This window comes from Caloenas nicobarica, chromosome 5 (assembly GCF_036013445.1).
Source record: "Caloenas nicobarica isolate bCalNic1 chromosome 5, bCalNic1.hap1, whole genome shotgun sequence".
In the NCBI taxonomy this organism is placed as follows: domain Eukaryota; kingdom Metazoa; phylum Chordata; class Aves; order Columbiformes; family Columbidae; genus Caloenas; species Caloenas nicobarica.
The window spans coordinates 25,033,499-25,047,701 of NC_088249.1; the positions used below are offsets into that span (position 1 = coordinate 25,033,499).

Below are 14,203 nucleotides of genomic sequence, written 5' to 3' on the forward strand. Positions count from 1 at the left end.
CGGGAGGCGGGATCGGGAGGGCTTGCTGACGGCGATTGGCTACGGGGAGCGAGGGCCCCGCCGGAGGGGGCGCGGAGCGGGCGAGGCCGGTGAGCGAGAGGCCAATCAGCGCGCGGGGGCGGTGCTCCGGGTGGGCGGTGGCGCCGTCGGGGGCCGCGGAGCAGCGACCCTCGGCCGGGATGGCGACGGCGGTGGCGCGCGCGCGCGTGGCGCTGAGGGTGAGGCGGCGGCGCCGGCCCCGGCCCCGCAGCGGCTCCCGGGGCTCGGGGCGGAGCGGGGTCGCGGCCCACCTGGCCCCGGGGCCCCGTGGGTGGGCCGGTCCCGAGCGGGGAGTAGCCGATGGCGCCGCGGTGGGGGCGGGGGGGGCGGTCGGCAGCCCTGAGGAACCGGGCTGGTTTGTGCTTTCCCTCCCGTCCAGCTGCCGTGGAGAGCCGGCACCTCCTGGATCGCCTCAGCCGCCGCGTCCTTCTCCTCCTCGGTGGTAAGTGCCCGCCCCGCGGAGCGGAGCCGGCGGAGGCCGCGGGGCCTGCGGGGCGGCTCGGCCCGGGCTGAGGAGAGGCTGCGGGCGGGGGGAGGGCGCGGGAGAGCCCCGGGCGCCGCCGCTGCCCTCCGCAGCCGGCCGGACGCTTCTCTCGGGGCTTCTCTTGTGAGCTGGTTGCTGCAGCTCCCTTCCCCTGCCCGTGGCTCCGGGCTGGCTCTTCAGGAACAAACCTCCGGGACTGCCCGCGCACGGAGGGCAACGGGAGGGAAGGGAAAGAAGTCCGACGTCAGGTTGGTTTGACTACGGAGCAAAGAAGCGCCCGCTTGGGCAGCCCCTCCGCGCTGCAGCCGCTCGGGACATCGCCCCCCGTCACTGCTTGTGGAGAGCGCGCAGGGACGCACCCAGGGGCGGCGTGGGAGCTCAGTTAGTCGCGTCCTGATTTATTTTCTCCGTGTTCCTGAAGTAGCATGCATTGTGCTACATATACACCAGCCATTTCTTCCTGATTTTTAGATTTCTTTTGCCATGTGTAATATCTCTTCAATAAGATTAGTGAAAATCAATATAGAATATATGACTAATGATAAGGTGTGAAAGCAGGTTGTTTCAAGATGTGTGCACTGGTCATATATCAGCTGTTAATGGCAGAGAGAGGGTCTGATTTCCTTTGGGCACTTATCTAACAACTTTAACTGTTACAGTGTCTTTTTTTTCTTCCGGTATCCATGGCTGTACACTCTGCAAGTTCTGAACAGCTAAATTGTGATTCTCCAAATAGTCTACTTTATTACAGTCCTTGTTCCCACAGCAGGCTCATTCTCTACTGAGAAGAAAGGTGGTGATCTTATGGAAAAAAGTGTGATCAATCTTAATTCACCATTTCCTGCCTTGCTTAAAATATTTTTTGTTTGTATGTGCAATTTTCTAGATATTGTTTTAAAGCAATTTGACAAAACATAAATTCCATTGCACTGCAGTCTGCATGGGTCATAAAGCACTGGAGCTTGTAGGTCCACTGCAGATACGTGGGGCACTTGGGCTAACCGAGTGACTGATAGCAGTAGGAGTTTATCATTTTTCAGACCAGCACTAGAAGACCTTTTCTGCCAGTCAGGAAGCTCAGTCAAAGGACTCAGATCTCAGATTTCCTGTGCTTCCTTTCAGGTTCTAGAGAGGGTTGTGTTTTCATAGGTACAGACTTCTGCCTCTCCCAAGTGTAATTCCAGCTACATAATCATCTGCAACTTTTTAGTTTTGAGTCAGTCCTGGTGTTGCCTCCCAGATCACTAGGTCTTGCTTATCCATTAACAGTCTTACTTTACACTTCTCATCCCAGCTTTCTCTTCTCCAAGCTTTCTCAGCTTGTCCCAACTCGTTGTTCACTTTTTTCACTCTTATCTACTTTTCACTGTCATTACTTGTCCAGCCAATGCCATTTATATTCCTGAATCCTCCTCTATTCTGTTTCCCTTCATTACATCTTGGATAGCATCCCAATACTCATCTGCCTCTCATAATTCCACATCCTAGTCTATTCACAGAGTTCCCTGGTATATTTGGGTTTATATCCCAGTTCTGTTGATCTGTCTTATTTCTCTTCTTCACACAGGAGATCTGTTTCCCCTTCCTCTTATCTGTTCTCCCCAAGCCACTGTTTTGTGGCGTAATTAACTGTTTCTTGCTTTCTCCTAGTTCTCTCCCCTTACCCCTCACTCTCAGCTTCCAGTTTCTAGTTTCTTAATTTATACAGTCTTTATACATATACTGTTTTCCTGCATGATAGGGTTTTGTTGCCTATCCACTGCTAGTTAGAGCTTCCACCTCTGCTTTGCCCTCTGTCCTGCATTTACCTGAACACCTTATTCCAAACATTCTTTTTCTCTCCTTGTCATCTGAGTTGGAAAGTTCTGTCTTCTGTGCTGTTTGCCAGGACAGTTCCTTGCTCTTAGTTGCAGGACCAAGTGGGGCACAGGGGAAGTCCAATTTTATGCCTGCAAATACTGGATCTAGACTCTCTAGTGGGCAGCATAGTGGTAAATGATGAAGGCTTGCATGTAGTGGGGCACACTGGTGTGTAGGCACCTTGAGACAAAGATCACTCACTGTCCGGTGTTTTGTCTTCCACAGCCAACAACCAAACTCTTCATTGATGGGAAGTTTGTTGAGTCCAAAACTACTGAATGGATTGATATCCACAACCCAGTAAGTGAAATGGGCTCAGCTTATCTATTAGTGATCTCTATGCATCAAGGTTCTGTGCCTCTGTTCCAGCATTTGGCAAAAGGGGAAAGTACATACGTTTCTTAAGAGAGGTTTAGACTTGGAGCTTAAGATGGATTTAGCACTCTGTAATTGCTTCTCAATTTCCTTTTCACATGAAATGCCAGTCTTAGGAAAGCGATGATCTCCTTTATCTTCCCTGTGTAGCAAAACCCTGATCTCCGGAAAGGAAGCTGAAAGTCTGCTTGCAATTTTTTTGCTCGTAGAAAGACTCCGTGATCAGTATGTCAAATATCTAAAGGATTTCTTTCACCTTGTATGTGAAATCAACCAGGTGTGATTTGATGCCAGCTGAATCAGGGCAAGGGGTAATGGTTTTAAACTAAAGGAAAGGAGATTTAGGCTAGACTTTTTACAATGAGGGTGCTGAAACACTGGCACAGGTTGCCCAGGGAGGTGGTAGATGCCCCATCCCTGGAAACATTCAAGGCCAGGCTGGATGGGGCTCTGAGCAACCTGATCTAGTTGAAGATGTCCCTGCTCATTGCAGAGAGGTTGGACTAGATGAACTTCGAAGGTCCCTTCCAACCCAAACTTTTCTATGATTCTATGAATGTGAAGTCCTGACAGAGACTGTCACTGTCTTCACTTTCAGACCAAGGTAAAAAATCCTGACTGTTGAAGCTCCTCTCCTTTCAAAGAGCTTCTATCTGTGAGCCACAGTATTCACAGCGAATTTAGAGGCTGGATGCTATGCAGTGCAAAATAATCTTAGATTAGTAACACTTGTACTTGTCTGAGTCCTCCACCAAAGACAACTGGAAATGAGGTTGCAGTCAGAGTTCTGACCCTCTGACCCCATTAGTAAGGTAAGCATTTGGACAGCAGTTTCTGAAACTTTTCTCTGTAAAGCCCTATTTTTAATTGCTTTGTGGAAGTGATCAGAACAGCGTGCCAGTTCATTAAACTCATTTGGTCTTTATGTGGCAACCAATGTTCTTGTTTAATTTTCTTTCTCTTGTTTTGAGTAGTTTCTCTCTTGGAGATGGTCCTGATCATTTTATCATGTCAAAGCAGACTTAATTTTTGAGAGTGCATTAGAAGGAGGTTAAACTGGCAAAGACAAGCTTTTAAAGTATATATAGAACTGATGTTGCTTGTGAAAACCTTACTTTGGCCTAGTGGTCTCAGTAAACTAACATCCGTGCCAACGGGCAGGGTCATGTACTGCTTCTTCCAAAGGAACCTTGCCTCATTTAATGCGCAAGAAGGACAGCAGATGAGCAAAGATGATGCAGAGGGAAAAGACTGCAGTCCACAGAAACTTTGCCTTATACTCTCTAGAAGCCTCAAGACAGACAAGTCACTTCAACTCCAAGTTGGAAATCAGCACTGCATTTGTAGCTTTCAGGGTGCCTAACTTGAGATGGGTAGAGTGCAGGTTTTCAGAACTATTCCAGTTGTAGCCCAGGCCTTTTGTGTGCACCAAGGAAGGAGTCTCTTTTGTGCTCTCCTCTCAGAAGTACAGTTCCTTGTAGAACAAGGATATTAGGCATGTGGTGTGAAACAACTGTTGAATGGTTGGCAGGGACAGATGGAAAATATTGAGTTTTGATGGTTTGTTTTTTCCTTCAGGCCACAAATGAAGTGGTTAGCCGTGTACCAAAAGCCACAACCAGTGAGATGGAGGCAGCTGTGGCTTCTTGCAAAAAGGCATTTTGGAACTGGTCAGAAACATCTGTTTTGAGTCGCCAGCAAATCTTCCTGCGTTATCAACAACTCATCAAAGACAATCTGGTGAGACATCACGGCTGTGTGTGATGGCTGTTGCTAAATGACTTGCAGTTGACTTTAGCAATTAAACTGAGGGGCTCAGGGTTTACAGAGTTTGTGATGAGGTGTTGTTGCCATGATTGAGGAGCCAACAGAGACACTGTCCTCGAGAGTTGTAGCAAAGCACTCTCCATCAAATGGGGACAGAGAGGCAGTGCTTCTTAGGGAATGTTATTCTGTATTTGTCCCTTTACCAAAAGACCACAGAGGAATTTTCAGCCTTGATGGAGAACGTTTGAGTTGATAAAGACAAGTGGGAGAAGTATGTTAATATGTCTTTGGATTTCCCTGATTGCTTTTTTGGTGTGTCTGTGGCATGACACCTGAAAGCTATTGAGTACAAGCCAACTCACGGTTGTGGTTTCTTTTCTAAAATGTCACCTGTGTGGCTTATTGGCTTCTTGTCTACAAGGAGCAAGTCAGTCAGTGTATGCTTTTGCAGGTTCTGCTCAGTATGTTCATTGTGATGTTCAACTCTCTTAAACTGTCTTATTCCTGCACTGTATTTCATGGGCAGGCACTTTTCTAACATTAATAAACTTCATCTTTTCCATTTGCAGAAAGAAATTTCAAAACTCATCACCTTTGAGCAAGGGAAGACCCTGGCTGATGCTGAGGGAGATGTGTTCCGAGGCCTCCGTAAGCTGCTGGCTCCTCCTGTTAAAAAACGGGCTTTGAGAACCCATAGGAAGTGAGGAGATCTCCTGAGCAACTGATTGCTCTGGGAGTCTGTACATGTAGCTCCCTTCATAACCTCCTACTGAAAGGAAAGGGGCAATTGTAACTTGAACAGTTCCCTTAGACAGAGTTTCCTTAAATCACTTCCATGTTGTTAGATCCTTCCTTTTCCTAGGAGTTCCTACAAATTGCTGTGAAGGGATAAGAATTTCTTGTTTGTGCTCAGATGTCTAAGTGTCTTGAGTCCCAGGTGGCACAATAATACTCTACCTGTGCTTCTTTTACTGGGGCTGTTGTGTCTGTGCTTCTATCACAATGACATATAATGCACTCAAGAGAGAATCTGTTCACAATTAGCTTCTTTGGCAGAGCAAAGGGATTTTCTGAAGCACAATGAGTTTTAATTTGTGGGAAAAGAGGCTGGAAGAAAGACTTGAGTCAAGGCAGTGGTAAGAAGGGAGTTTGGGTACTAATTATTAACAGATCATCCAGTGGCATATTGCCCTTTCTGCTGCAGAGGTGGTTGAACATGCTTGCAGTGTGACATCCCTCATACTGGGAGAGACCATGCCCTCCATCACTAAAGACATGGACACTTACACCTACCGTCTGCCTCTGGGCGTGTGTGCTGGAATAGCACCATTCAATTTCCCAGCCATGATCCCTCTTTGGATGTTCCCCATGGCTATGGTTTGTGGAAACACCTTCTTGATGAAACCGTCTGAGCGTGTACCAGGAGCACTCATGTTCCTTGCCAAGCTGTTTCAGGATGCTGGTGCCCCTGATGGGACCCTGAATATCATCCATGGACAACATGAAGGTATTAATAGCCCTTCTTGGGAGATGGCTGGAGTGTGTAAGTGTTGTGGTGTATGTTCAGTGGAGGTGCCATTTGGAGAGTCTGATACTGCTGCTGTTAGATAGGTTTGGACAGATGCTTCAGCCTTCTTGATGGAGGTGAAGGGAGCTGACTGGGAGATTCTTTGCCATCTTGCACCAAATCTTTCAGGAATTTGGCGGAACAAATTTTGGGGGCTAGAGGCAGAGTTCCCAAGGCATGTAAGTGCTCAAATTCTATTTAGCAACCTAAGATCCAACTGAAATAAGTAGATAAATCATCTTGGTTTCCCAAGGAAGCCTAAACAATGATTAAATGCCTCACTGAATATGTGGTGGATGCCAGTATTCTAGCTTCTAGCATGATATTTTTTACAGCACAGAAGTAGCTTCAGAACATGAGGATACAAATAGACAACAGTAACTTGGCTTCAGCATCGCTCAGGCACATTGGGAGATGCCCAAAGCGTGAAGAGGTGGCAGAGAGCCAGGTGTATGAGGATGAGGTCAGGAGTACACGTGCTGAGAAATTACTGGAGAGATGCATATACAGGCAGTGGGGGAACTCAGATGTAGGAAACAGAGGCAAGAATTTCAATAAGATACATAAATTTAGCGCTGTGGGGATGGGAACGGAGGGAAGCATTTGTGCACCACAGTTATTATGTATTATTTCCTATTTGAAGCTGTGAATTTCATTTGTGACCATCCGGATATCAGAGCAATCAGCTTTGTGGGATCTAATCAGGCTGGCGAGTACATCTATGAGAGAGGATCCCGGAATGGCAAGAGAGTCCAGGCCAACATGGTAATGCCTCTGAATGGAGCACACTTCAGCACACAGACTGCCTCTGTCTCCTGTGAATGTTGAGACCAAGCCGCTCAGCAGCAGAAGCTGACTTTGCCGCTGATAGTTAAGTGACAAGGCTGCCCTTCATGCCAGCCTGTTGGTAGCAGAGTCATAGCTACTATATGAAGGTATTGCCAGAGAGCTAGAGAAGAACTGGGCTGAGGTGATTAATAATGGGAGACTGTGTATGTGTTGTATTTCAGGGAGCCAAGAACCACGGTGTGGTGATGCCTGATGCCAATAAAGAGAACACCTTGAACCAGCTGGTTGGAGCTGCTTTTGGAGCAGCTGGCCAACGCTGCATGGCCCTGTCTACAGCAATTTTAGTGGGAGAAGCTCAGAAATGGCTGCCAGAGCTTGTGGACAGAGCCAAAAATCTACGTGTAAATGCAGGTACAGACTGTGGTAAACTCTTCCAAGGTACTTAACTTCTGTACAACTGTAGCCTTTTACATCGGTGTATCTGCCATACTAAAGTGTGTCCCTTGGAGCTATTAGCAGCATAGGTTTGATGTGTAGGGGTAGGAGCTTGCTGATTGTCTGGATTGCCCTAGACTTGGAGTTAGGAATTTGTAGGGAGGCTTGGCAGTGTGACTGTGATGCAAGGTTTACTGGATCGGTCTTGTTTTAACTGGAACTTTGAGGTTATGTCTTACGTTTAACTCAGACCTACCATTTATATAGCAACCTCATTTAGAGGTCTTTCCACTTTGTAGTAAGCATGCCATAAAAAGGAAAAATGGAAACAGGTACTTTGGGAAAACTAGACTGTTATTAGTTGTGGGAGAATTATCTTTTATGTTCAATAAATTCCTGCAAAGGGGAAAATTTTCCTTTATGAGCAGAATCTGTTGTTGAATTTTGGCTTCCTGGGGATGTAAAATTATGTTTACCACTTCTCTTATTTGTGGATTATAAGAGTTGCAGGCTATTACTTCTGCTCATTAATGTCTCAAATCTTTGTTCTGTGTCTCAGACGCATCAGGATTTTTCAGATTTTTTCCTGCCAGTGTAGTTTTCTCCATAATGGCTGTGAAGAGGCAGTTGTCAGGGTTAAAAACTTGGCATCTCTGCCTCTTCACAGGAGACCAGCCTGGAGCAGATCTAGGGCCCCTAATCAGTCCCCAAGCTAAGGAACGGGTTTGCCATCTGATTGAGACAGGAGTTAAAGAAGGTGCCAGCCTTCTTCTGGATGGACGTAATGTCAAAGTGAAGGGCTATGAAAATGGCAATTTTGTCGGGCCAACGATCCTTGCCAATGTCAAGGTAAGATGACAGAAACCAGTGCTTGATAGTGTGTATTGTGGGGTCGACTGAAAAGTGGGTTCCCCAAATCAGTCAGTAATCAATATTCACCAGGCAGAAAGCCCATAAATGGCTTAGCCTTCCCTTGCACAGTTCCAGTGAAGTGCTCATTGTAATGCTGTTGTGGAGGTGATAAAAGAATTTGCAGTAGTGCAACATACTCTGAATGAGGTTAATGATCTTAACTTGAATGCATTGCAGCCAATTTAAAGAAGATATGGGCAGTTTGTGCTGTGTTAAACTAAATGTCCATTGAGCAAAGTATACTATCTGTAGTAACAGCCAGCAGCAGATGCCTAAGGAAGAGTAAGATGAACAGCCGAACTTGCAATTTTCTGTCCTCCGTTATACGTTCCTGCAGCTTGCAATTTAAGGACTTGCAGAAACAAAGGTTAAATATTTGTGGAAATCTTAATGAGAATAATATAAGGTCCAAAATCTCTTTTTTGTTGAATATATTTGCAACTTTGTTGAGTCAGCCCCGCAGTATAATGCATGGTTTGCAACACGTGGACACTACTGTGGGGGAATAGTCTCTAAAAGGTACAATTAGCTAGTACAATTTCCTTAATATTAAAGTATTCAGTTGCTCATGGGCTTTCTGGTGAATGATTCCATAACAGCAAAGCAATCTTGATAATTCTGCTATTGTGCTTTGTATTCTTAGGATTTTATTGATTTTTATACTATTATATAATTTAGGCTTTTAATCTGTCTCGTAATTTTCTTGCCTTATTTTCATTGAACATCTTAAAATACTTGACTTTCCTGTGATGTGTCATAAAACATCGTTAGGTATTCAAAAGTAAAAGTTACACTGAGACTTTGTGTTTCTTAGTTTTCTTATACAGTGGTTAGTAATATAGTAACCCACATAAAACTTACAGCTTGTCAAATGAATGTTTTGTAATTTGCTGTATTAGCTATTTGTGATTGAAGTACTTTCCAACTGGTGTTTTGGTATTTGTCATATGTTGCTAATTATCAGACATAAATCCTGGACACTGAGTTGGACAGGATAGCAGGTTCTAGCCACTTTGTCAACAAGAACTGAAGTAAACTATCCTGAATTAATCCCAGTCTTGATCAGCCTTGGTCAGAGTAGACCTGTAAGGGAGGTTAGGCAGGCAGTGAAAGCAGAAAGGGCTCTGAAGCTGAGAAGTGGTGCCCTCTTGAGTGAACTAGATAGGTAGCAGGGCATGGGAAATGGTGAAAAGGTGAGGAGGACTGAAGGATGGCCTATGGCAATGCAGTATGATGGCTGATCCTAGGAATATACTGGGCATTAGTAGCATATATGTTTATTATATCCTCTTTACTAGGATATTTTTATTATATCCTGTTTATTATATCTTATACACAAGCTGCTTTTTCTGCTGTTTTGGCAGCCAAACATGACTTGCTACAAGGAGGAAATCTTTGGGCCCGTCTTAGTGGTTCTGAAAGCAGACAGTTTGGATGATGCCATTGAGATGGTGAACAGTAACCCCTATGGAAATGGAACTGCAATCTTCACCTCCAATGGAGCCACAGCTCGGAAATATTCTCACTTAGTAGACGTGGGGCAGGTATGTTCAAGCTACAATTGCTACTATTAGTACTCATAGCCAGCCAGTTGTAGTGACTACTCAGGCAGCAGTACCCAGCTTCAGATTTAAGGAATCAAAATGCAGTAGCTTTTGGAGAGTGCTCTGCAATCTGCCAATTCTTGTGATTAATATGGCAGCTTTCCTTTGCTTTAGGTGGGTGTCAACGTTCCAATCCCAGTACCTCTGCCTATGTTCTCTTTCACCGGCTCTCGTGCTTCTTTCAGAGGAGACACCAATTTCTATGGCAAACAGGTAACTTACTGATTCAGAGTTATCTACTGGATCAGATAGTGATAAATCACATTATAAATGGCAATGGGGAGATGGTCGTCAGACCTCATTAGTAAAGAAGCTTTGAAGCCGTCTCAACTGGGAAACTGGAGACCAGCCAGTGATCACAGCCACTGTAATGCATGTTACAATATCCAACTCTTTTTTTTTCCTTTTTTTTTTTTTCTTTTCAAATATTAAAAAAACAAGTATTTTTTTAGGAGATTTGAGAAGGGAACAAAAACTAAATAACAAGCTTTCTCACAGAACCAGAATCTTTGGGGAACTAGTAAAAAGAACAGGCTGACAGCAGTTGTTCCCACAGAGGAAAACTCAACCCTCTGTAGATAACGCAAAAACTGTTTGAAGCACCACTAGTGCAGACCTGAAGAATTCATAAGGCCAAACATCTGATCCCTGTGTCTCTCCTTTTCTCCAGGGAGTGCAGTTCTACACACAGCTGAAAACCATCATTTCTCAATGGAAAGAGGAAGATGCCACAGTTACCAAACCTGCTGTGGTTATGCCAACTATGGGAAACTAAATCAGCCTTTGCAGATGCTGTTCCTGGTGCCCTTGTCCTTCTATGCTGCACTCCCCAGCTTTGTCCTGACTGTCAGCATTTCCTTGGGAATGAATAGAAAGCTCCATTTTCTCAAGGACCTCCATTTCTGTGCAAATCAGGCAGGATAATGTAACACACAGTCTGGGTTTTCTGTAGCTGTCAGTGTTTTTTGTCTAGCTGAACTCAATTTTTCTCCGACAACCTACCCTAGATGAAACAACTTTATCTAATTGAAAGGGCAGACAGTGAGATTGGTCTTAATCTGTATTTCTTTCAGACCTTCTGAACTTGCACATTACTCTTGTTTCCACTTCAATATCTTTAGCCTTAGTGACTCACTCCTGGCTACATCTTGTAGCAGAGTTTTCTTTACCTCTTTATCTTACGTGTTAAGATTTTTGAGTTCACCTTACTCAGAGATGAGTATTCATTTTGAGTGACATAACTGGGACACCTTGGATGTCTCATAGAAGTGACTTCATGTGCAATGATGACAGCAAGTTTGGGAGTTGAAAATGTCAGTCTTTCAACTGTTGAGCAGTTTCCAAAACACTTGGGAAATAGCTTTCTAAGGTTTTTTTAGGAAAGTATATTTGCTTGTCTGAGGATGAAAGAAATTCCCATATCGTACAGTGACCTTCATTGTGCCTCTGACAGCTTGAAAACTTCTGTTCCTGTCGTGCATGTGTCTTGTATTCTCTAGCTTGTTGTCAATTCTGTTACACCTTAAAGTTGTTTGGTGCCTTTTCACTGTGCTACCAGATATGTGCCTACAGGTCCTGTAACATAATGAAACTATGGAAGCAGAAACAGAAGCATGTATATATATCTACACAATCACCTCATCATATGGGAGAGTAAGGAGATGGGTCAGTAGGAAGAAAGAACACATTTCTTTTTTTAATCACAAAGCAGCCAGGCCTGTTGCTGGTCTCTTTTACTGATTGTAGCTGTATTTCTTGTGATAATTGATTGACTTCTTGTCACATTTGCTCAAACACAGTCACATTCTCTCGGGACTATAGGTCCTATTACTAGAGAAAGATAAGACTTGGTACACCCTGTTTTTAAGAATGTGTGCATTTGGAGGTGGAGAGCCTCTATTTTTATTCCTGGTTCCTGGAAGATGATGCAGCCATGAAGGATCTTCAGAGAACTCATGCAAGCACCCATGGAAAAGAACATTGTCCTAATGATTGTGGCTATTACTTGTTCTAACTGAACAACCTGAATGTTAACACTTTGTATTCTGCCTTCTGGTAAAGATGCTTTGTAACTGATAGTTATATATTAGTGCGATTCCTGTGCGTTCACTAATGTTTGTATCTTGGTTTTTTTCCTCTGCTATACCCTAGAGGGAAATTCTCACCTTGAAATTTGATTACGAATTAAAAACATGCTAATACATTCTGCAGAACATGGCTGTTCCTTGGTGAGACATTATAATGATATAGGCGTGATGTTGACTTCATTCCCCTCTTTGCAGAGGCGTGTCTGTGAGTCCTGTAACCCATGTGTACATCTTTCTTTCACAGTATTTCACGGACCTCTGTACCAATTTCCTCATACACCATTTCAAGGAGTACTTTGTTTCCATATACACATCATTCGATTACAGAAACTCTTAAGCTTCACAAAAATGACTTCATTACAAACTGAAAATCTTCATCAAATTATAGCAATGGATATATACAGAGATCTAACCACTAGTCCAAAACCTAGTGCTTTGCACAGGGTTATCTGGGCTCTTGGCTTGGGAAATAAGAAAATATTTTAAGAAGGAAGAAAACAACTATATTTCAGATGGATTTCAAATGTGTAGTCAAAGCAGTAGTATAGCATATGGGGGATTTAGAATTTGCAGCTTTGCTAACAAGATAACTTCCAAAATGAAAAGTGCAGATCAGTCAGTAATTGCTGTGGCTGTTGTTTGTGCAAAGCGTACAGCTGCCTTACTCTGACTGTGGTGGCAACATCTGAATATGCGGAAAGATTACTGCAGAAGGCGATAAATCTGGTAATTCGGCCTGCTATGTAATGAATGTTAGGTTGGGAGAAGTATTGTCTGTGCTGCAGAGGTAAAATATTCTAGGTAAATCATCATCAAGATATTGGCATTCTTTCATGCACGTGGGAAGGGAATACTGATTAACAGCCTCTAATATTGTCTACAGTCATTCACTTTCAAAATGACTTAATTTTCCTCCTAATCAGTATTGCTCTTCTGACTTTTCTGTTGTCTTAGTAAAACCCATTATATCTTTCCTTTAGAAATTCTAGATTCCAGCTTCTCCTGTACCAAAAGCAGTCTTGATTATCAAGGCTTACCAGTTCCCTGAAGAACTGCAGGAGTATCCCTGCACTTTCCCCGGACCTGTTCTAGACACTTCTATAATCTTTTAGTTCATGTGCAAACATCTTGTCTGATAATCTGCATTTTCAATAGCATTTGTTAAACAGATGGTTTTAAGTAATTGTACTAGAGCTACAAATCTTGTATCTGCCTTTTTTAGTTAATGAAATGCCATTTTAGATAAAGCTGCAAATGCTGACTGATCATGCACCTGCCTCATCTCACTGCTGTTACTGCTTTCCACCCTGTTTATTCTCCTTTTTATTTCAACATCCACAAGAAAAATATTAAGCTAAAGAATATATCTTCTATATTATACAAAAGTATAATCTAAGTGTAAAGTATCTCATAATAAATTTATTTAAACTCTGTTAAAATACAATTTTCTAGTCAACCCTTTGACTCATTAAAAATTGTTTCTTGCCTAGAAGGCACTATTCTAGATTCTCAAAGCTGTTTGACACTCAAGTCAAAAAGTTATGTTAAAATAGTTTAACCACCTTTCAGAATTCAGCCCTGTGACTTCCACTTCTGGTTTTTTTTTCCCTGTCTGTGCAAAAAATGGCTACAACTCACTTTCACTCCCATTTCTGGAAGTGGTGGTCTGCCTCTCCAAAGGAGGTCTCTTTTCTTTCCACATAAGCCCTCCAGAGTTCCTGCTTATGAGCTTTGTCTGATCCTTTGCTGTCTGAGTATTACATTTTGTTTCGTGTGCTTGACAGCCTCATGTCTGACATGACGGCATGCCAGAACCCCTCCCTGCTTACTCCTCCAGGGTAAGTTGATATCGCTTGCCTTGGAGTATTATAATGAACTATATAGTTGTATCTGAGTCTGCATCTGAAGATCAGGCACACAAATCTTCATCCTGCTCCATTCTCTCTAAATGATTCTATACTGAATGCAGCATCAGCTTAACAGATTTTGCCTTTTAACAAAAACTTCCTGTGCTACCTGTAAATGCATCTCCTTGCATGATCATGGCCTTTCACAAGAGAATCCTCCAAAAATAATAAAGCTGCTTTTCAAGGAGGCTTTAGGGGGACATGAGATCATTTTTTTCTCATGAGAGTGGAGTCTCAGTGCCAGCTGCTAAAAGATCAAAATGACCAGAAGTTTAATTTTTTTTTTTAAATCCTCTTTCTGTCACACATACATTTATTTGTGTATAGACACACTAATATAGATCTTCAGACAAACCATAGTATTCTAAAGTGGGAGG

At 43.4% G+C, this 14,203-nt stretch overlaps 1 protein-coding gene across 2 annotated transcripts; it reads left to right on the forward strand.

Annotated features, from left to right (window-relative positions):
* The first annotated feature begins 140 nt into the window (after positions 1–140).
* ALDH6A1 (aldehyde dehydrogenase 6 family member A1) lies at positions 141–12,045 on the forward strand. Of its 2 annotated transcripts, XM_065636112.1 has the most exons (12): positions 141–218; positions 419–481; positions 2,609–2,683; positions 4,337–4,498; positions 5,095–5,173; positions 5,730–6,032; positions 6,736–6,857; positions 7,103–7,292; positions 7,984–8,165; positions 9,593–9,772; positions 9,947–10,045; positions 10,503–12,045. In XM_065636112.1, the coding sequence occupies exons 1-12, from the start codon at positions 180–182 to the stop codon at positions 10,605–10,607; spliced, it is 1,599 nt and encodes a 532-aa protein (XP_065492184.1). In that variant the 5' UTR covers positions 141–179; the 3' UTR covers positions 10,608–12,045. The 2 variants fall into 2 exon arrangements, with proteins under 2 accessions (XP_065492184.1, XP_065492185.1); XM_065636113.1 differs by lacking the exon at positions 2,609–2,683.
* The last annotated feature ends 2,158 nt before the right edge of the window (positions 12,046–14,203 follow it).